Source organism: Monodelphis domestica, chromosome 1 (genome assembly GCF_027887165.1).
Source record: "Monodelphis domestica isolate mMonDom1 chromosome 1, mMonDom1.pri, whole genome shotgun sequence".
NCBI lineage: Eukaryota > Metazoa > Chordata > Mammalia > Didelphimorphia > Didelphidae > Monodelphis > Monodelphis domestica.
In genome coordinates this window covers 29,161,510-29,184,880 of record NC_077227.1, presented here as the reverse complement: position 1 = coordinate 29,184,880, position 23,371 = coordinate 29,161,510, and the positions used below count along the sequence as shown (strand labels likewise).

General features: G+C 38.5%; 1 protein-coding gene across 6 annotated transcripts in view; it reads left to right on the top strand.

Moving 5' to 3' along the window:
* The window catches only part of CTNNA3 (catenin alpha 3), a 2,164,949-nt gene that overhangs the window by 512,616 nt on the left and 1,628,962 nt on the right, over positions 1–23,371 (top strand). For all 6 annotated transcript variants that reach the window (XM_056819226.1, XM_056819225.1, XM_056819237.1 and 3 more), the window contains one exon: positions 15,982–16,185. In XM_056819226.1, coding sequence (XP_056675204.1) covers positions 15,982–16,185 — 204 coding nt within the window. The remainder of the gene's footprint in view (positions 1–15,981; positions 16,186–23,371) is intronic.

Here is a 23,371-nt window from a genome sequence, read left to right as displayed (position 1 = left end):
GGTAGGGAAGGGGCTTTGCAGAGCATGTAACAGTCATTTGTGTCACTGATGCTCATGTGGCCTCCACAGTCACATTCCCATCTCTTGTTTCAGTGATTTATAAGCAGCCCCAACCTGGAGAGTTTGTGCATTAACTCTGGATACTTGGGCTGGATGACTGCTTTCCTTCTGTGGTTCAATGCACTTATTGATTCAGTTCTTGTACTTAACCTGTTATTTCTCCCAAAGGGCATAATTATAAGTTGGAGAGTCGAAGGTAGAGTCACATAGAATAGGGTCACGTGGGATTACTTATGTTTCCCACTTGCCCCTTGAATGCTTTTTTTCTTTAGACCTTCCAGGGTCACAGTGAAGTATTTCTTTTCTTTATTTTTCCCATTTATGTATTCGGTCCCTTTCTGGGAGGCCTCTTTGGGCATAATAACCACTGTAATCCCTGGAAATGGCAATGGCTATTCCTAGCTACTTTTGAATCCTGTGAATCATATTTGACTAAGCCCTCGATAATGACTCTTGTATGCAGCACACAGGACAATGTGGACATTCTTTGGGTGGCATTTGGTACCATCGATATAGTTAGCAAGTGATTGGAGAAGCCAACGGGAGAATAATAGGTGTTCTCTGGCTGAATGTCTCAGAAGGCTACATTGTGATTGTAGAATTGTGTGTCTTCTTTACATGTGACCCTTATAGTCACATATTGGTGGCAAGTGCCTGTCTTATTGTAATAGCCTTCTAATCGGTCTCCTCCAGGCTCTCCTCCTCCCCACTGATCCATCTTATACAGAGATGTCAGATTGATAGCCCCAGAAAACAAGTCTGATCATTTCACTCTCATTCAAAAATCTTCAATGATTCCTAACTGACAGGCTTCAAACCCATCAGGGACTTAGAGGGATGTCTACCACAGCTGAAGTCTTCCCTTGGCAGAATGGGTTGATGAAGACAATCTGATCCAATGGCCATGAAGGTGACTGAAGTGGGTGCTGTGCAGTACTTAGGGCTTGATCAGACATTGAAGATGCCAAGGTCATCCATTGCGTTCCAGACCATTAACAGCTGTCCTGACTTTGTCTTGTCACTGGACTGCAATGACTCTGGAAGAGTGAGGCTGATGACTTTGTGCAACTCTGCCTCACTTAAATCTAATTGATGAGTCAATCAAGGCATCACTGGTGATGTCATTGTCTTCTTTGAAGACAAGGATGAACAATATTGCTTCTAGTATACAAAATTTTCAATTTGATGTCAATAGCACTCCACAATATGACTCTCATCATCTTTTTGGTATTATTATATTTTATTCCCAGTAATGCACCCTCTTCTAGATAAAATGGTCCATGTCCCCCAGACATGGCCTCCATGCCTTTGTATGTGTGCCCCTCCATGTTTAGCATCCATGCACTCCCTTCTTATTCTTATCTTTTATGTTCCTTGTTGTCTTTCAAGATAGGTAGCCTGGCATAATGTATAGAGAGCTGGCCTAGAAGCCAGAGAGACCTGGATTCAAGTCCTGGATTTAATATGTATTGGCTGTATAAAAATGGGCAAGTAACTTCTTAATATTCAAGGCAGCTCTTTAGGACAGGGATTCCTAACCTGGGATGTGGGGATAGATTTCAGTGAATTTGGATGGGAAAGATTATATTTTATTTTCACTGATCTTTGGTCTTCTTTGAAATCCAATGCATCTCATTTTATATATTTAAGATCAATATTCTGGGCAAGGGCTCTAGATTTCACCAGAATCTCAAAGAGGTTCAGATATACAAAAAGAGATAAGAAAACCTGCTCTAAACTGCAAGTTGCAGTAGCTGTGGATCTTTATTGCTATATTCTTTTTGGCAGATTCCCTACACTAAAGACATCACAGGTTCATTCTCTATCCCTATCACTTGTCTTTTTTTTTCAAAACATAGCTCTGGGGCCACCTTCTACTGAAGCCTTGCCTGATCCACTGGGGCTCGCTCTCTCTCTCTCTCTCTCTCTCTCTCTCTCTCTCTCTCTCTCTCTCTCTCTCTCTCTCTCTCTGTCTCTCTGTCTCTCTCTGTCTCTCTCTGTCTCTCTGTCTCTCTGTCTGTCTGTCTCTGTCTGTCTCTGTCTCTGTCTGTCTGTCTGTCTGTCTCCGTCTGTCTGTCTGTCTCTGTCTGTCTCTGTCTCCGTCTCCGTCTCCGTCTCTCTCTCTCTCTCTCTCTCTCTCTCTCTCTCTCTCTCTCTCTCTCTCTCTCTCTCTCTCTCTCTCTCTCTCTCTCTCTCTCTCTCTCTTCCTCCCTCCCTCCTTATGTCTCTTTCCTTTCAGTCTCTCTTAGAGGGATCTCAGGGACCATACTTGAGAATGATCCCTATCTGTAATATTTCTGATAAATGGTATTCTAACCTTTGCTTAAAGACTTCTAAAGAAGGGGAACCCTGAACTTTCTAAAGCAGCCCACACAATTTGGAGAGTATCTCTAAATATTAGAAAGTTATTTTTTCTGCTATGTAATTTTGAATTCTGTCTCTGTAATTTTTACTGATGGCTCCTGGTTCTGTCCACTGGAGACAAATGGAGAAAATTCCATCCATCTTTTTACATGACTGACTGGTCTTTGCAAGTTTGAAGACAGCTATCATTCTCTCTCCCCCACCCATCCAAGGTTTCTAGTCTTCAGACCAAATAGCCCTAATTCCTTCAACCAATCATCATGTGACATAATCTTGAATCCCATCACCATCCTGATCACCCTCCTCTGAATGCTCTTCAGTTTTCCAATACCTTTCTTAAAATCTAGTGTATATTAAAAATGAATCTCTTTTCTTTTAGGTAAATATTTATAGGCTCATAGATTTAGGGCTAGAAGGTTCCCTAGGGGTATTTGAGACTGATCCTTTCATTTTACTGATGAGGAAACTGAGGCACACTAGTTTTTTGACCTGCTCAGCATTAAAGAACTAGAGTCAATGGCAATATTTGAACCTAGTTCCTTATGACTTCAGAGTCCAGAAGTTTATTATTCTATATTGTTGTCAACCTAGTAATTGAAATGGCTTTCCTCTTTTGGCAATCTTCTTATGAGACTATAACTTCAGGCTCACATACTGTATTTTATATTATATAAAGTATACTTTATATTCATATACTATACTGTATATTACCTTCAAGGAAGGTAATAAATTAATGACATATTCACATCACTCTATTTCTAACCAGAGGAATCCTTAAGGTTTTATTTCAATGCTGATACACTCAGATCAATGGTGAATTAAATGATTGGTTGGTTAAGTGAAGTTGTGTGTGTGTGTGTGTGTGTGTGTGTGTGTGTGTGTGTGTGTGTGAGAGAGAGAGAGAGAGAGAGAGAGAGAGAGAGAGAGAGAGAGAGAGAGAGAGAGAGAGAGAGAGAGAGAGAGGATTTAATTGGGCGATCTCTATCAGAGATCCACTGGGAGGAAGAAACAGCTGCCTCAAGGTCAGACAAAATGAATAGCAGAGTGGAATTTCTGCCCATGTTTCTGTGTGGTACTTTTCCATCTTATCTTTTACTATTTAAGTGGCCTCCCAATGGCACCTTTTTCCCTCTACATAGGTCATTCTGAGAAAGATAAAAGGAAGCCACAGTCTTTGGCTATGTCCAGTTAATTTCATCAGAATTCCTCCTGGAAATATCCTCTTTCCTAAGGGTCCCTCTAAGAGAGGGACTTCTTTTACTGTAAAGGATATATAATGAAAATCAGACTTGTGTATGAATTTCCATTTCATGCAGATAAATATGCAGACAACTTTCTTGTTTCCTTTGGGGTCATATCCAAAGATCATCACTGAATATTAAATCTCTTGTGAGTCAATGCTTTTTCCCCCCTTCACAGTCTGTTAACTGTGCTAATGCAATACTGTTAATTTGCTAACATTTGGCTGCCTTTTGAGAGATTGTGTGGCACAGCAGATAGAAAGCTGATCTAAATCCCACCTCTGAAATATACTGGCTCTTTGACCCTGGGTAAAACATAGATCTGAAACCAGAATGGGTCTTAGAGGTCTTGTAGAACCCCTTCGTTTTATAAGTGAGGAAACTGAGAAGTGGTTAAAGGATTTGCCTAGAGTCATACAAATAATAAGTATTTAAAGTGAAATTTGAATCCAAATCCAGTGCTCTATTCATTATACCATGTCACCAGGAACTCTCTAAGTGTATCATTTACAGTTTCCATAATGAATGCAGATGTGCATGAAAGGAGGATGTTTGTCACTAGAGAGCTCCCTTCAACAATAAAATCATAGACAAGGACCAGCACACACACACATACCCTAAAGCCGCCACCACCACCAAAACATTTTGACACCTTTCCTCACTAACATGGTGGGGAAAACCTACTTAAGCCAAAGGATTTCTCTTCAAGAAACTGTTAGAGAGCCCTTTCTCCCACATCTCTAGCAGTGATGAGAAGCTGATGTGACAATGGCTGCTAGAGAAACATTATTTGCTCTCTTTCGTTATCATTTCTGTGGCTTCCAACTCAAATGAGATGTGGAGAAAACCTTGCAGGGAAGGATGCTCCCATTTAGTAATTGCCACAGTGATGACTCTTTGGATAAGCAATTTCACTTTTGGAAAACAAGTGCATAGTTTGAAGTCTTTGGGATGCAAATCTGGCCAATCTGAGCTTAGAGATTAAAGTGTAAAATGATGAATGGGGTTATTCTGATGAAATGAAAAAGGTTGAAAACACTAGAATAGTCTGGGAGTGCATTGGGATCCCTTGGGAGGAAATGGGTTCTCCCATTTGACATCTTCAGGCAAAGTCTGTGTGGCTCTTTCTCAGGTGTATTTTGGGGGAGATTCTTTTTCAGATGAGGTTTAGACTAAATGACCTCTTGAGCTCCATTCATACTCTTACTCTCATTCATTATTCTCTTGTCTCATGCAGTCCATTTTCTGGGTTCCTTTATGTTCTAGCAGAGCACAGATGATCTTAAGCAGCAGATACTAATTTCATTCATTTTTTCTCCTTATACTTCAGTAGAGTCTTTCCTCTTTAATGTAGGTAAATTCTATAATGGTGCAGATTGAACACAACTTAAACCTTCCAAGAGCCTGAACTTGAAGTTAGAGGGTCTAGTTTTGAATTCTTCCTCTGCAATTTATTATCTGTGTGAATCTGGACTTATTTTACCCTTTTGAACCTCAGTTTCATCATCTGTAAATTGAGTGCATTGGATTATATGGGGGGTTTAAGGTCCATTTTAGCTTTCAAGATATGATCAGATTATTTTTTTTAAAATCCTTACTGCATATTCTTCTAAGTCAGAAGAGTAGTAATGGGCAATGAGGATTAAGTGAAGCACAGAGTCACCCAGCTAGGAAGTATCTGAGGCAGATTTGAATTCAGAACCTCCTATCTCTAGGTCTGACTCTCAATTCCCTGAACCACCCAGCTTCCCCTTATCAGATTATTTCTGAGCCAGCAATTTCCTCTTCTGGTAAAAGGAGGATATCTGACTAAATGTTCAAGAAGCTTCCTCACATTTAAAATATTCTGTGATTTATCAAGTGCTCAGTTTATATGAAAAAAATCCCCTTGCACTGTGCTAAGGAATACATTTCTCTCTTGATCATATAAAATTTATAGTCCATAGAAGAGAAATCTGGGGCACAGTTAGGTAAGAGATACAACAAGGTACTTAGTATCAGCTTCTGTATAGAGAGGATGACATAGCTTTAGATAGACTTGAGTTCAAATTCTGCTTCTGACATGTGGTGGCTGAGTGACCTAAGACAATTGACCTAATTTCTTTGAACTTTAGTTTTCTCCTCTGTAAAAAGGGGGTAGTCATTCCAGTGGTACCTGTCTCATATTTTTGTGCAGCTCATATGAGAGTTTGTGAAATTTAAAGAATGCCATGTATTATTATCATCATCATCATCATCATCATTAGTAGTAGTAGTAGTAAAACCAACTGTCACATATATTAAATTAAATTGAATTTATGATTGAGTACTTATGTTTAAGACAGAGAGCACCTTTTGCATGTAAAAGATGTTATTAAATACTTTAGGAGACCCAAGAAAGAAGACATGGTACTTCTTTGTATCCTATAATACTTGAGATGCATATACTATTTCCCTCGATGGATGTACTATCACAATGCAAAGATATAAAAAATGTCATTTCAAGTAAATTTCATAATTCAGTCATCTGTACACATCTCATTAAGATCTTATTTTCTTGTCCAAGGGAATGTGAGATTTGAGGAGATTCCTGGAGTCTCAGGATACCATGTTAGCACAATCTAGCAGTCAGAGGCTCTCTGGGGACAGAAGAAAGAGATAAACAGAGGATCCTCTGATCCGGGCAAAATGTTTCCACCTGGTATCACTTGACTGGGCAACAGAACAGGCTGATTACCAGATGCTGGTATAGGACAGAGCCTACACATTTATGAGCATTAACTACTAAGCAACAAATGAAGCAAGGGATGTTTAGCTTGAAGAAATGAAGGCCAAATGAGGCCAATGATAGCTACTTTGAAATGTTTGAAGAGCTATCATGTGAGAGAGGAGATAGACTTGTGGCTTGCATAAGTGGATAGAACTAGAAGTAATGGTGTAATTTCCAAAGCGGCAGTTCAGGCTTGAATATCTCTCTGACAAGAGAGCACTAGCCTGGAGAGGAATTGGCTTGCCCCAGGAGAGAATGGCTTATTCTCTCCTGGAAGTCTCTATGAAAAGGATGGATTACCATTTTCTGGTATGTCATGGAGGGAATTCTTGTTGGCGTATGGATTGGACTAGAGCTCCCTTAGAAGTCTGAGCTTCTTTTCTCCTATATGCTAGGGAAGTTAATCAAATGGTGGGGAGATGTGATGAGGCTAGGCCAGAGTTTAATCATCCAGGGAGCAGACCAATGCAAATGGCTAGTCCAAGATGCCAGTTTGGGTAGAAGACAGAATAAACTGGAGCTCATGGGCCCAGAGATAGAAAAATGGCAAGAGGCCATTGGAGACTAAAGCTGACAGTGTACTATGCTTGAGCCCTGTTAATTAGTCTGGCTCTGGCATTTATGACTCATATCAGCCTTTCAACTGAGGACTAAGACTTAAGAAATCATGCTTGCCTCTGAGATGACTCTGTTCAGGAGTAGGGATATGCTGTAGGCTGATCAGGAAATTATATAAGAATTAGGAACTCAAGAACAGTAATAACAAAACTAAATCATCCAGCAGCTCTTAGCACAATGTCTGGCATATAGCAGGAACTTAATAGATGCTCAGTGATTTGACTTATCTATAGTGTCATTTTTCTTCACTTCAAGGTATTACAAGTATTATTCCCATTTTGTGGATATGAAAGCTAGTATGAAAGGGCTTGCTCAGCTCAGTCAAAGAATTAAACAACGAATGTGAAATCTGGGACTTGAATATAACACTTCTCATTCTCAGTCCTCAGTTCTTCCAAACATGCATGAAATAAGGCACCTGAACTACTGATTGTGATTAAGACTACAAGATGGAAAAGTGTATAGAGTGTGTTGCATTTGGGAGTCAGCACATTCTGAGTCAAATCAGTCAAACTGGGGTTCTAATATTGTTTTGTATACACTGGCTATGTGACCTGTCATTTAACCTCTCAGACTCAGTTTCCTAAAATGGGGATATTATTAGGAGTGATTTCATAGGTTTTGATTGAATGAGATTATCTCTATCTATCTATCTATCTATCTATCTATCTATCTGTCTGTCTGTCTGTCTGTCTGTCTGTCTGTCTGTCTGTGTCTGTCTGTCTGTCTATCTGTCTGTCTGTCTATCAATTCATCTATCTATCCTTCTATCTTATCCTTCTATCTATTTAGCTAGCTATCCATCTAAATTAGATTTTTTTGCAAAAATTCCATTTTCTATAAGTAAACAATTAGAGAGTGTAGAGTTGGGGAGGAAGAATTTGAGGAAGGGAAAGAAAAAGTTGAAAATTGGCATGATGTTGTTACAAATATTTATTTTTTTATTAATTTAAAACATAGTATTTTGAGACAAACACAGGATCTATATGAACACAACTACAAAACACTTTCCACACAACTAAAACTAGACTTGAACAATTGGAAGAACATTAACTGCTCATGGGTAGGACGAGCCAATATAATAAAAATGACCATCCTACCCAAACTCATCTATCTATTTAGTGCCATACCCATGGAACTCCCAAAAATTTTTTTTACTGATTTAGAAAAAAACATAACAAAGTTCATTTGGAAAAACAAAAGATCAAGGATACCCAGGGAATTAATGAAAAAAAAATACAAAGGAAGGGGGTCTTGCAGTCCCAGATCTCAGACTATATTATAAAGCAGCGGTCATCAAAACAATTTGGTACTGGCTAAGAGACAGAAAGGAGGATCAGTGGAATAGACTGGGGGCAAGCAACCTCAGCAAGACAGTATATGACAAACCCAAAGATCCCAGCTTTTGGGACAAAAATCCACTATTTCATAAAAACTGTTGGGAAAATTGGAGGACAGTGTGGGAAAGATTAGGCTTAGATCAACACCTCACACCCTACACCAAGATAAATTCAAAATGGATGAATGACTTGAACATAAAGAAGGAAACTATAAGAAAATTAGGCGAACACAGAATAGTATACATGTCAGACCTTTGGGAAGGGAAATACTTCAAAACCAAGCAAGAATTAGAAAGAATTACAAAATGCAAAATAAATAATCTGGATTACATCAAATTAAAAAGTTTTTGTACAAACAAAACCAATGTAACCAAAATCAGAAGGGTAGCAACAAATTGGGAAACAATCCTCATAAAAACCTCTGACAAGGGTTTAATTACTAAAATTTATAAAGAACTAAATCAATTGTACAAAAAATCAAGCCATTCTCCAATTGACAAATGGGCAAGGGACATGAACAGGCAATTCTCAGCCAAAGAAATCAAAACTATTAATAAGCACATGAAAAAGTGCTCTACATCTCTTATAATCAGAGAGATGCAAATCAAAACAACTCTGAGGTACCATCTCACACCTAGCAGATTGGCTAACATGACAGCTATGCAAAGTAATGAATGCTGGAGGGGATGTGGCAAAGTGGGGACATTAATTCATTGCTGGTGGAGTTGTGAATTGATCCAACCATTCTGGAGGGCAATTTGGAACTATGCCCAAAGGGCGATAAAAGACTGTCTGCCCTTTGATCCAGCCATAGCACTGCTGGGCTTGTACCCCAAAGAGATAATGGACAAAAAGACTTGTACAAAAATATTCATAGCTGCGCTCTTTGTGGTGGCCAAAAATTGGAAAATGAGGGGATGCCCCTCAATTGGGGAATGGCTAAACAAATTGTGGTATATGTTGGTGATGGAATATTATTGTGCTAAAAGGAATAATAAAGTGGAGGAATTCCATGTGAACTGGAACAACCTCCAGGAAGTGATGCAGAGCGAAAGGAGCAGAACCAGGAAAACATTATACACAGAGACTGATACATTGTGGTACAATCGAAGGTGATGGACTTCTCCATAAGTATCAATGCAATTTCCCTGAACAATCTGCAGGGATCAAAAAAAAAATACTACCCACAAGCAGAGGATAAACTGTGGGAGTAAAAACACCGCTGAAAAGCAACTGCTCGACCACAGGGTTGGAGGAGATAAGACTGAGGAGAGACTCTAAATGAACACTATAATGCAAACTCCAACAACAGGGAAATGGGTTCGAGTCAAGAACACATGTGATAACCAGTGGAATCATGCGTCGGCTATGGGAGAGGGAAAGGCGGGGGGGGGGGGAGGGGAGGAAAAGAAAACGATCTTTGTTTCCAGTGAATAATGTATGAAAACGACCAAATAAAATAATATTAAAATTAAAAAAAAAAAACCATAGTATTTTGAGAGAAGAGAAACCATGTTGTAGAGCAGATTGCAAGCTTCCTGACTTACATTTAGGGAGGTCTGGGTTTGAATTCCCCCTTGAACACATTTGCCCCTGGATAAGTCATTTAATACTTCAGAGCACCAGGCAGCAGGGCAGATGGTCTGCTTTGGCTGAGAGAATTTCCCCATCAAGAGTTTATAGCAGTAGAATTCTACGTTCAATCCTTCCCTCTCACTCAACAAAATGTAGAAAATTTCTGTATGATGCATATTGTTGTCAGGGTTAGTGGAAAGGGCACTGCATTTTCTCCTTTTTGACCTGAGTAATGCTATTTTTGAATAAGACTTCCTTTCAGGTATAAGGGAACACAGTCACAGTTGATCCAGTTCTTCTGCAAAGCTGATCAAATACAAAGTCTGTCCTGCCTCAGATCCTGGATACCAAAGATAGAATAGCAGGTTAGGAAGTCTCTCTTAAGTACCAAGTTTAAATAGATAGATAGATAGATCAATCAATCAATCAATAGATAGATGGGTTGGTGGGTGGGTGGATGGATGGATGGATGGATGGATAGATAGATAGATAGATGGATATATAGATGGAGGGATGGATGGATAGATAGATCTATGGATGAATAGATAGATAAATAGATAAATAGATCTATGGATGGATGGGTAGATAGATAGATAGATAGATAGATAGATAGAAAATAGATAGATAGATAGATGGAGGGATGGATGGATAGATAGATCTATGGATGAATAGATAGATAGATAAATAGATAAATAGATCTATGGATGGATGGGTAGATAGATAGATAGAAAATAGATAGATAGATAGATAGATAGATAGATAGATAGATAGATAGATAGATAAAAACATTTATAAACTGATTATAAGCTCTTTGAGGGCAGAGGCTAGCTTTTGCCCCTTTTTGTATTCCTAGCCATTAGCATAGTGCCTGTCACATGGTAGGTGCTTGATAAATGTTGAACAATTGATTATTATGTGCCAAGCATTGTGCCAAGCAGTGGGGTTACAAATACAAAAATAAGATGGTCCCTACTCTTGAAAGCTTTGCATTCTAAGAGGGAAGACAAAATATAAGGGGAGCGGGGCTAGAATTCTGGGGGAGGTACATGCGTACATAGGGAAGGCTGCTGGTGAGAACACAGAGTAGTTTGGAGAGTGAGTCATTAAATGGAAATCCTACATAGGGATGGACCAATCAGGTTTATGGTCTTAGAGCACTATAAGGTTCTGTGATTTATGCATCACACAGCTAGTATGTATCAGGTATAAGTAAGTTTTTTCCCTGGTTTTGAGCTCAGCTCTCTACTCAGCACCTCATGCTCTCTCAAGTACTAGCCCTGTGGGAAGCATCTCATATTAAGAAAGCCACTTACTCAATCAACACATTTCTCATTGTGCTAACTGATGCTTCTCTTTGTCTTGCCTCATAATGGTATAAAGAATAAAGCCATTTACTGACTTGTATTCTAAATGGTAATAAATAGGTTTTTCTTCCATGGCAATATGTATGCATAGATGTATGTGGACATACATTATTTTAATGTGTGTGTTCAGTTGTTTTTCAGTCGTGTTTGACTCTGTGACCTATTTAGGGTTTTCTTTTGTCCTCTTTTTCTTAAACCCTTACCTTCATCTTAGAATCAATACTGTGTATTGGTTCCAAAACAGAAGAGCGGTAAAGGCTAGGCGAGATGGTTAAGTGACTTGTCCAAGGTCATGCAACTAGGAAGTGTCTGAGGCCAGATTTAAATCCAGCACTTCCTGTCTCTAGGCCTGGCTCTCGGTCCACCGAGCCAACTAGCTTCCCCCTCATTTAGGTTTTCCCTAGCAAAGATATTGGAGTGGTCTACCATTTCCTTCTTTAGCTCACTTTACAGATGAGGAAACTGAGGCAAACTGGGCTAGTGAATTGCCCCAGGGTCACATCACTCATAAGTATTTAAAGCTGGATTTGAATTGAGGGAGAGTATATTTCCTGCCTCCAGGTCTGGTGCTCTATCCTCTGTGCCATCTAGCTTCCCATAATTAATACAACTTCAGAATGGCATCTTGACTTCGTTATCCTGCATACTCCATCTGTTGACATTAGCCAGCCCCTTTGTAACTCAGGTCTTTGTAAGTTCCTATAACCCCTAAATCTTCCCCCAGTGATCAGCTTGCTGATGAGCCTTTTCAGACTTAGCTAGGCTGTTTTTTAGGTGACAAATATACCACACACCTCCCATATTTGAAGCCTTTCCATGTTTGTAGGACACAAAGATCTATTGACATTGGTTTCAGTGTCTCAGGGTCTCCTACTTGTGACAACAAAGTATGGAAGTAAGACTTTGGAGTGTCATAGACTCAAGGCCACAAAGGATCTTGGGTCATTGAGTTTAATCCACTCACTCTTTTTATAAAGAAGTGACAATGTCAGAGGCAAGATTTAAATCCAGGTCAAAGCCAACTTTCTTTTTAAAAAATGTTAATAACAAATTTGCACAAATTTTTCAAAGTTATATGATCCAAATTGTCTCCCTCCTGTCTTCCCTCCCTACTCCCAGAGCTGGCAAGCAATTAATTCTGAGTTATACGTGTATTATCATGTGAACATATTTCCATTTTATTCATTTTTGTAAGAGAATATCCTTATAAAACCAAAACCCCAAATCATATGCTCAAATAGACAAGTGATTTATCACATGCTTTTATCTGCATTCTGACTTCCACAGTTCATTCTCTGGAAGTAGATAGCATTCTTCTTCATAGGTCCCTCAGAACTGTTCTGGATCATTGTATTGCTGTTAGTAGCAAAGTCTATCTCATACAAAATGCATTGTTGGCTTTACCAGCCCTTCCCTCCATTAGAATATAAACTCCTTGTGACTGGAGTCTTCTTTCATCCTCAAAACTTAGTGCAGTGCTTGGTATATAGTGAGAATTAATAAATGCTCAATCTTTCATTCATCCAAGATGGTGACCAGGATGGTGAGACAGAGTGGAGACCTTGTCATATGAGATCAGTTGAAGACAGTGGATAGATTTAACTTAGAGGAAGAATGGCTTAAAGGAATCCAATAGATGCCATAAAATTCATGAAGGAGTTGCACATTTTAGAACTAGGAGGAAAGGGGAAGTGGGGGGAAATAGACGAGATCTGGGTTTTGGCCACATTATTTAAAATGTAAAATTGTTTAAAATTTAAAGAAATACTTCCTAAGTGATTAGAGCTACCCCAAAGTGACAGCCTGGGTTCCCTCTCATTGAAAAAGAAAAAAACCAGATGACTGATTTTTGGATGTTGTAAAGATTTCTCTTCAGGAAGGACTGGACTACATGGCCTCTATGTTCTTTCCAGCTCCAAGTATCTGTGAAATTATTTGCATGACCAAAAAAAAAGTCTCTGTATTTCCTCCTCTCCCACAATTATAACTGGGAGCAGAGGGCCATGGGAATAATTTAGCCAAAAGGTTTTTGTGTGTATGTGTGTATGTGTGTGAACGGACCCTTCTGGTCATCTCATGAAAAATATGGACCCTTTTAAAACTAAAACAACAACACACCAGATTATAAAGGGAATCAATATCAAAACACATTTTAAAGTAAAAAAAAAAACAGACTTCAGGTTAAGAATCTCTGATACCAGTTCTTTCATCCTCCAACTTCATTGAGTGGAGATCACACAAGTAATAATCATATGGGGAAGGCCTTGGGGACTTCTGGTATATATATATATATATATATATATATATATATATATATATATATATATATATATATAATTGTTCCTAAGGAGGGAGACTATGGAGATGGTCTCATTTCTATGAAGTTCCTACACTAACTTTAAAGGTAATACATTTGAAACTCAGTGAATTGATAGGCTCTTCCTGATAGTATAGAAACAGAAAAGTTTTTTATTCCATATTACATCTTCTAATTATATCTGGGCAATAATAGAGCAATTTGATTGTCTCTTGGATCCCTTCTAATGGCAAAATTACATTGAAGGGCCATATTCATGATTTTAATTGGTTTAATTTTTGCAGTGAATCACTGGAGTGGAGAGTTTGTACTGGCAGAAGCCATCAAGGAGCAAGGGGCAGATGGAATGAAGGGTGGATTTAGAAATGAATGGATGAACAACATCTGTCCCATAGGCACAGTATCTTAAAATTCTTTGCTAGTTTGAATTGCTGACTGACTTTTGCTCTGGATTCCTGCCTACTTTCACCTTTCAAGAAAGTTTTATTAGACAAAAGATGAATGCCCACGTGAAAGGGAATGACTTTACAATTAGCCCTTCATCCAACAAAGGAGATCTTATAAACTAGTTATATCTCTTTAATCTATTAATTTGTAGGGGCCAAAATAGAGAGATTGATTAAGAAAGAAGGGGAATAGAACTAGACAATGAAAGCAAGAAAGGGAAATGACATGGGAACTAGAAAGAGAATTCAAATCAGAATCAGAGTGTTTGGCTCAAATCTCAGTTTTGTGCTTTCCTAGCTTTCTGACATCAGGCCACTTAAACTCTTGGGACCTTAGTTTCTTCAGAGGTAAAATAGATTAAATAACATTTAAAGCCCCTTCTGACTCTATAGCCTATGACCTATTAATGAAAACAAAAATCAAGGTGACTAGGATCCTTAGAAATTCAAGAACAAGCACCTAAATTTGAAAATAGAAGACCAACATCTAAATTTCAGCTTGACATCTTAACTGGAGACATTTGAAAAGTCACTTAAAATCTCTGGGTTTAGATTTACCATTCATAGAATGAATATAATTACATCTGACGTCCTTAACTAACAAGGTTGTTATTAAGGTCAAATGAGATAAGGTTCATGGGTGTCCCAAAAGTTATAGTATATTTCTATATAAATAACCCTTTCCTGCTCTCCTCTTCTTCCATCACACTATAAAATGAAGGGTTTGGACTAATGATTTCACAGTTGCTTTTTCCCTCTCGAGTCAATGATTTTAGAATTAGAGATCTCATCATTCTGTCTCTCAAGAATAAATTGAACACTAAAGGAGTTGATGCATAGAAGTAGCATGTGATAAATTCAGTTAAACATTTTCTGAGTACATATAAATGGGGATACAAAGACTAAAAGATAGTTTCTATCCTTAAGGAATGTATAGTTGTGGTGGTCTTCTCCTCCTCCTGCTTTTCCTTCTCTCTCTTCTTTCTTTTTAAAACTCCTACTTTCCATCTTAGAATCAATACTGTGTATTGATTACAAAGCAGAAGAGTGGTAATAGCTAGATATTGGGGAGCTAGACATTTCATTTCTCTAAGCAACTCTTGAAGACAGGAAGTTGCAAGACCTGATCTGGCAGAGGAAGTTTCTCATTGTAGAACTCTTTGGATCAATGAAACCACAGGTCTAGTCCTTTGATCCTCTCTTTTGTTTTTATATGTCCTTCATTTCATAATGTATGCTTGTATTTTCCCTTCACAGAGAACCCTCCCTTAAAATAATGAAATAAAATATGGGAAAACATGGCTCAGCAAAATTAAAATATTTTTAAAAATTGACCTCATATGCAGTGCTCCATATCCATAGTTCCCTACCTCTGAGAAGTTTATCTCCTATCAAGGAACATAATGACATCTCTGGACACAGATGGGAAGTCATTTCAGAGACACTAGCAAGGAATGGACTCAGAAAAAGACTCTTTTGAGAGCTAAAACTTGAATTGAGCCTTGAAGAGATATCAAGGGTTCTAAGATATGGTATTTTCTCATCATAAATTCTAATTTGAAAACTCAACACCAAGATATATGTTTGTTGTTACCCAGTCATTTGAGCCATTTGACTCTTCATGACATTTTTTTGAGTTTTCTTTGCAAAAATACCATAGTAATTTAGCATTTCCTTCAACTCATTTTATAGATGATGAAACTGAGGCAAACAGGGTTAATGACTTGACCCAGAGTCATATAGACAGTATCTGAAGTCAGATTTGAACTCAGGTCTTCCTGAATCAAGACCCAGCATTATACTCACTGTGCTACCTAGCTGGCAAAGATATGTTATCTTCTAGCAAAAGAAAAAAAAATTAAAGGATTGGGGAATTCTAATCCACCTAATCTTCTTTCCCTTTTTAGAATTTAGTAATCTTGGATCCACTTACAGTAAGTGAGGATAAAATCCGTCCCTCCCTTGAGAAACGCTTAGAGGCCATCATCAGTGGGGCAGCATTGTTGGCTGATTCTTCATGTACAAGGGACTTCCACCGGGAAAGGATCATCACTGAGTGTAACTCCATTCGACAGGCTCTCCAGGACTTGCTCTCAGAATATATGGACAATGTAAGTGCCTGGTTTTCTTTGGGTAGTTCAAGCTCTCTCTCTCTCTCTCTCTCTCTCTCTCTCTCTCTCTCTCTCTCTCTCTCTCTCTCTCTCTCGTCTCTCTCTCTCCTCTCTCTCTCTCTCTCTCTCTCTCTCTCATCTCTCTCTCTCTCTCTCTCTCTCTCTCTCTCTCTCTCTCTCTCTCTCTCTCTCTCTCTCCTCTCTCTCTCTCCTCTCTCTCTCTCCTCTCTTCTCTCTCTCTCTCTCTCTCCTCTCTCTCTCTCTCTCTCCTCTCTCTCTCTCCTCTCTCTCTCTCTCTCTCTCTCTCTCTCTCTCTCTCTCTCTCTCTCTCTTCTTTCCCCCTCTCCCTCCCTCTCTCTTTTCCTATGTATGCTGTAATGAAATATACATGACTCAATTTGTGTGGTGGTTATTGATGCTTTTTTAATCATTGATGATGTGATGATGTACCATAGTTTCATTGCTGGAATGAATATTATGGAGCTTGGAGCTGTCTGGATGATAGTATTTAGGAGTGGACATGCTGCCAGTTGGCCAAAGTTGTTGACTTCTTATATAGTTTGGATCAATATCAAGTTCTATGGAATGACTGGATCTTAACATAGATGTGAAGGCATATTGTAATATGAGAAAAATGTTTGAGAACCCTGAAATGTGGAGTCATTTTGAAGTCTCACTGAGGTAAAGTCTGAGCAAAAATGAAAGCTTTATCCCAGGCATGTGCCATCTGCATGATTTGGGAATTATCAGGGTATGGTTTGAAATGTATTAGCTACAAATGATGTGACTTTTCAGGTGTGAAATTATAGATTAGTTCAGCAGATATGCTTATGTGAATGGTTGAAATATGCTAATAATAGTTGCTAGTTCTTTGAAACTACATATATATGCTTATATATAATACTATATATATATATATATATATCTGATGTGTGACAATTTCCCATGGTCCTAACATATGATTAGTTTGCTCCTTGATCAAGAGTTTTTTAGCCAATAAAATAAATAGATAAAGTAGCAAAGAGATTTCATTCATATAGAGGACATATTCTAGTTGTCACATCTGTCTTTCTGGTTCTAAAACCAAAAAACATTTCCAGGAAAGATGCTCTTTTTTGCTAAAGGTCTTTCAAAATCATTCATTAACCACACTCCATTGCGAAGAAATCATTTTCATTTTAGTACATATGTCTATTTATACAAAAAATTATATATATCTATATGTATATGGAGAGATATAGGCAGAGAAACAGAGATAAAGATTAGAGATATCTGAGATACTTTCTTCTGATCTTAGGGTTAAAAAGTCTGACTGCAAACCATGTCAACTTGTTCTGTTTCACATTGCCATCCATCTTTGTGTTGATAGGTTATGAGTGTTGTTGGTTTTCCGACATGCATAATGTCTAGAGAATTTTTTTATGTGAATAAGTTATTTCACTTAGGTAGTTTGGATTCAAAATTATGGCCAACAGGGTTTTATGAAATGGAAGTGGGCAAGGGAGACTTTTGTGTGGAAAAATCTGAGTAATTGAGACAAAAATGTGGACGTCTTTGGTTCTAAGTTATATAGATTATTGCAACAATTATTTGTAGCCTTCACCTTAGAGAGATGATTTGATTGATTTCTGTGCCATTCTTTTTTGGATAATTAATTTCTTAAATTTCACCTCTACCCATGGTTGATGTTGCTTTACTAGGGTGGATATGGAGTAGATAGTGAGAATGGGAGATATCTGAGAGATATTGAAATATAAGCTTTTTGATTTTATAGATGAAGAACTTGACACTTGGCCAGTGAGTGGGAGTAACAATAACAACAACAACAATTATAGCTCTCTACAGTAATAGGGAAGGGAAGGTCAGAAGGAGGAAGGATTTAGGGGGGGAAATAATGAGTTCTGTTTTGGACATATTGAATCTAAGTTGTCTACTGGGCATTGTTATGAGGAAGAGAGGGTTAGCGTAACTTTGAAGGGGCATGAGACTAACAGGGAAAGAGTTCTAGAGTGACTGGGTTTGTTGGCCTTCCTAAACCTGTTAATCTTCTGATATTGGCCCAAACCTATCCATCTGGTCCCATCCCTAAATCACCCTCCTAATAGCATCCAATTTGATATGCCTGAAAGATAGTTGGAAATACAAGCCAGGAAGTCAGTAGAAAGTTTGGGTCAGGATAGAATTAGCATAGACATGGTAATCAAATCCATGGGCTATGATATGAAATGAAGTAATATAGAGGGTGTGGATGAAAGATATACAGTATATACTGCAAAGACTGGAATTTACAAGGTAATCTCATGCAAGAAGGAAATGGAACTTTGGCTGGCAACAGGGGATGGGACTGGAATCTCCAGCTAAGAAAAGCAGATGGACAGTTGTTAAGAGAGTTCTGGTCCCTTCTGAACTGAGAGGGGAAGGAGCAACTTTGCTGAGTTTAGCCTGCTATAATCTCTCATTGATATGAAGAGACCCAGATTAGCCATCTTTCCTTATAGGTGGTGGATAGAGACTTTTTCCCTTTGGGGAAGGAAAGAGACTATCCAGCCTGAAGATTTTCCTTTCAAAGCTGTATCTGTATATCAGGAAATTATACCAGCCTGTCTCCACAATGGTCTTCTGGGACTTAGGTCCCCAGACCTGAGCCCACAACCTCTGAAGGGAATTTAGGTTGAAAATAGAATAGGGACTTCCTGTTTCCCTCTTCCCTAACATACCAATCCTGAATCTCTAACCAATAAAAAGATCTTATAAGTTACTGAAGAACTAAGCATCTCATTCTTCCAATGTACTAAGGGGGTCAAGATAATATTCATTCAGAGAAGAGAACAGAAACCAGAGATTGAAGGGGATTTTCTCTTTACCTTTCAGCTTTGGACATAGATCCAACTTCAACTTCTCTGGGACAGCTCTGCCTGGGAGAGGAAGTGTTGTTTCTCTTTATCTGTTCCCTCCCTCTCAGAAAGCTGTCAAGCTTTGGTTCTTGATTCCCCATTAGTACAAGGGAAAACAGAAAAAGGCCCAGAACAGAACCCCATGGGACACCTTTGGGTTTTTAAGGAATGATGGAGATAATGATCCATTAAAAAGGCTGAGAAGGATCAGTAAGGGAGGAGGAAAACCAGGAAAGAGTGATGCTCCAAAAAGCTAGAGGAAAGAGACTCTAAGAAGAGGTTGATCAATGGTTTCAAAACTGCAGAAATATTGAGAAGAATGAAGATTAAGGAAAAAAAAAACACTGAATTTAGCAATTAAGAAACAATTGATAATTTTGGAAAGATAAGTTTTGGTGGAATAATAATGTTAGAAGAAAGAGCTAGAGAAAAGAAAATAGAAAATAGAAAAAAAAGAAAATAGAACCACATGTAAAATTTTTTCAAGGAATTTAGCCATACAAGTCTGAAGAGATATAAAATTATAATGAGCTGAAATGGAAGGATCAATTTCTTTTCATCATGAAGGAGACAGAAGCATATTTGAAGACTGTAGGGAATGGTTCAGTATCCAGAGAGAGATTGAAAACAAGTGACAGGGGGGATGAAGAAGGGGCAGAAGAAGACAGATGAAATGGATCCCTTGAGAAAGTAGAAGGGTAAGGGTAAGAAAGTAAGAGGAGTAAGATCTTTGCCCATGATAACCTAAAATTTATGTCCCCTAAATTTACATTATGATCATTGGTAATGTAGTGCAATGGGAAGAGTTGAATGTGGCATCAGACAAACAGAATTTGAATCATGTCTGCCACTTCCTCTCTGAATGATGTTAGGAAAACCACATGATTGCTTTGGGGTTAATTTTCTCCTTTTTTCCATTGAAGGAGTTGGACTGGACAAACTCCAAATCTTGTTTGCTACTCTAAGCTTTCATTTCTGTTTCTCAGCTGAAGGTGTTGATCTGGATGACTTCCAAAAGCCCTTTCAATTCTAAGTCTTTATCTCTCTAATGTATAATTAGAAAAATTTGGACTCTGTCTTCTAGAATTATTTTCTAGTCCCAAAATTTCTTTTCCCTTCCTATTTACATGCGTTCTTATGTTATTGCATATAAGTTTTTGTAACTCCCTCTCTCTTGCTCTTTTTCCCATGTGTGCGACTGGGAAAGTGGCTTTTTTTACTGAGATTTTTCTTCCCTTGCTTCAAGTTTATTATAAAGAAATCTTATAAATATAATACTTGGAGTATTGGATATTAATTTTAAAATTTACACCAAGACTCAGTTTACTGCTCTGTCAATTGAGAGGCTTAGGCTGGGTGATTCCTAAATTCCCTTCTGGTTCTATGCCTTTATCACTGACTCATTTCCCTTTCATGTCCAGTGAAGGGATTGAACCAGGCGATGATCTCCATCATTCCTTCTAGCTCTGAATTGCTGAGCCCAGACCCTTTTCAATGGCACTCAGGTTCCACCCAGTGTGATTTCTCTGTCTCACTGGATGATAATATAACTTGTGCTTCATAGCAGCTCTGGCAAATAATCCCTGAGGTTCTTGCAATTTCCAACTCTGCCTTTCTCCCTGGCAGCTCTTTGGTATAATAGAGGGGAACCAGAAAGGAAATAGGGGAATTGGCAGCACTCTGACTACAACAGTCTGTGCCCAAACAGAGAGAGAAGATGGATGTTTTGTTGGGTGTGTGTCAGTGAGGGGATGGCTGCTATTTCTGATGATAATCTGGTCTCAGTTAAAAAAATAAGCTGTCCTAATTTTAGAGTTCCCTTAATATTGATTGCCCATTTCACCTTGTGGCTGGCTTTTGATAAAAAACAAACAAACAAACAAACAAACGGAGCAGCAGTGGTGGAAAGAATCAGTTCAGTATGATTGCCTTTTTAAAAAAAAATCCAAGTTTTCATTCTTCTGGGGGAGGCAGGCAGCCACCCACACCTCCTCTGCTCTTTGAATTATTATAGTGTTTATAGGACTGAGGAATACTAACTGGATTTCGCCTGAGTCTTAAGCAGGTAATGAATAAGTATGGGTAGAGAATATGCAAAAACAATCATAGGAACAGAGATTGACAGCTGGAAGAAACTTTAGTGATCGAGTATAACAGAAGAGAAAAAGGGGGCTGGAGAGGGGAAATGACTTACCCAATGTCTCACAGCAGCAGAGGCAAGATTTGGACCCCCATCCTTGATCTTTAAGTCTATCTCTCTCTGCTTCATAAAACTCCACAATCAAATAAGATGATACATTTAAAGTATTTTGTAGACCCTAAAGCTCAAAAGAAATGTGAATTATTATTCTTACTTTAATTTTGAGAGTCAGTTTTGAAGTCAGAAAAACCTCAGTTCAAGTCCTACCTTTGCCACATACAAGAGGTGTGACTGGGCAAGTTGCTTACTCTTTTAGGGCTCTAGGCAGCTCTTGAAGACTATAAATTGCAGAGAACATGATAACTTGCATTGATATAGGAAGTTTCCTTAGATAAGAATTTTCTATGCCAGTGAAACCATGGGTCCAATCCTAATATTCTTTCCCCCATTCCTTGAAAGAGAATGCAAAAATCTGAAGGAAATAAAAAACTTCCTGGAAATGATGGTGAAAATAACAATAGTCGTAGTAACAAGAATAATATTTATATATTACTTTTAGTCTTGGAAAATGCTTTACAAATGTACAATTTTATCTTCTCAACAAACTTAGGAGGTAGGTGTTGTTATTATTCTTATTTTATATGTGACAAAACTGAGTTAGTAAATGAGGCTAAATTTGAATCCAAGTCTTCCCTATTCCAAGTCTAGCCTTCCATCTACAGTGCTACTTCAGTGCCTCACAATCATCTATTGGCTCAAGTTCTGCTCATTTGTTCAGTGGTAAACATTTACTTAGCAACTATTGTACTGTGTGCATGTCTTCGTGTAGATTCCATGGATGGTGTCAAGGCATGACCTCTTGAGCTTCCATTTTACTGGTTGGAGAGATACAACACTGCATAGATCAATGTAAGGGAAGATTGATAAGATGAGAAGCCAGGAGTGATAAAATTTAAAAAAGGAAGAGAGATCTTAAAATTTGGAAAACAGGGAAGCCTTCCTGTAGAAGTCAGCCCCAGCATATGACTTTGAAGGAAGAGTGCAATTTCATGACTTGGAGATGAAATGTGGGACAGATGCTATAACATAGTGGAAAGAATATGGCCTTGGAGTCAGGAAGACTTTGATTCAAAGGCTGCATTGAATATTAGCTCTTTGCCACTGGATGAGACACTCAACTGCTCCCTGACTCAGTTTCCCCATCTGATAATATAATGGAATTCCCTCTAAGATTCCTTCAGTTCTATGATCCTGAGACAAGTTCACAAAGGAGGGAACATTGACCTTGGAGAACAGCCAACATTCCAGTTTGGTTGGAACACTTCAACTGTGAAGGGCACCTTTATGAAACAAGGCTGGAAAAATAGGTGAGACCCAGCCTGAAGAGGACCTGGAGGGTCAAACTGAGGAGTTTCAGTTTTATTTTATATTTTATTTGAGGTTGTTAAACTGGGAAGATTTGAAGAAAGACTACTTGATTTAGATTTTATTGGAATATCCAACTCCTGTGTGACCAGAGTCATTCAGTTAGTTCTCCGGCACTTATTAAGAACTTTCTATGGACCATGCATTCATTGTACTAAGCACTGGGGATACAACGACTAAAGAGAAATGGCCCTTGACTTCAAGGAGCTTTTATTTTAATGGTGGAGATGATATATAAAAAACTAGGTCCGTACAGGCTATAAATAGGCTGGATGAAAGGTGGTCTCAGAAGGGACAGCACTAATGCAGTGCTGGGCACTTAATAAGCTTTAAATCAATGCTTGTTGACTTGAGTAGCAGCTGGAGTTGGGGGTACGGGACTGGGACAGGCCTCTTATGGAAGAAGGCATTTGAACCTAGTATTGAAGGAAGCCAGAAAAGATAAGAGGATGAGGCAAAGAGGGAAAACATACCAGGTCCTGGGGATGCAACAGTATGGTGATGATGGGGTACAAGATGGAGAGTCAGGCATGTTGGAGGAAATACAAGAACCAGTCCATCTCTCGGGCTTGTAAAGTTTGTGTAACAGGGTAAGACGTAAGGAGGCTAGGAACATAGGTAGGTTGAGGCAGGTGTGGGAAAGGCTTTAAATGCCAGATAGAAAATTTTATATTCAATCCTGGAGGAAATATGGAGGCACTGAAATTGATTGAGCAGTAGGGCAACC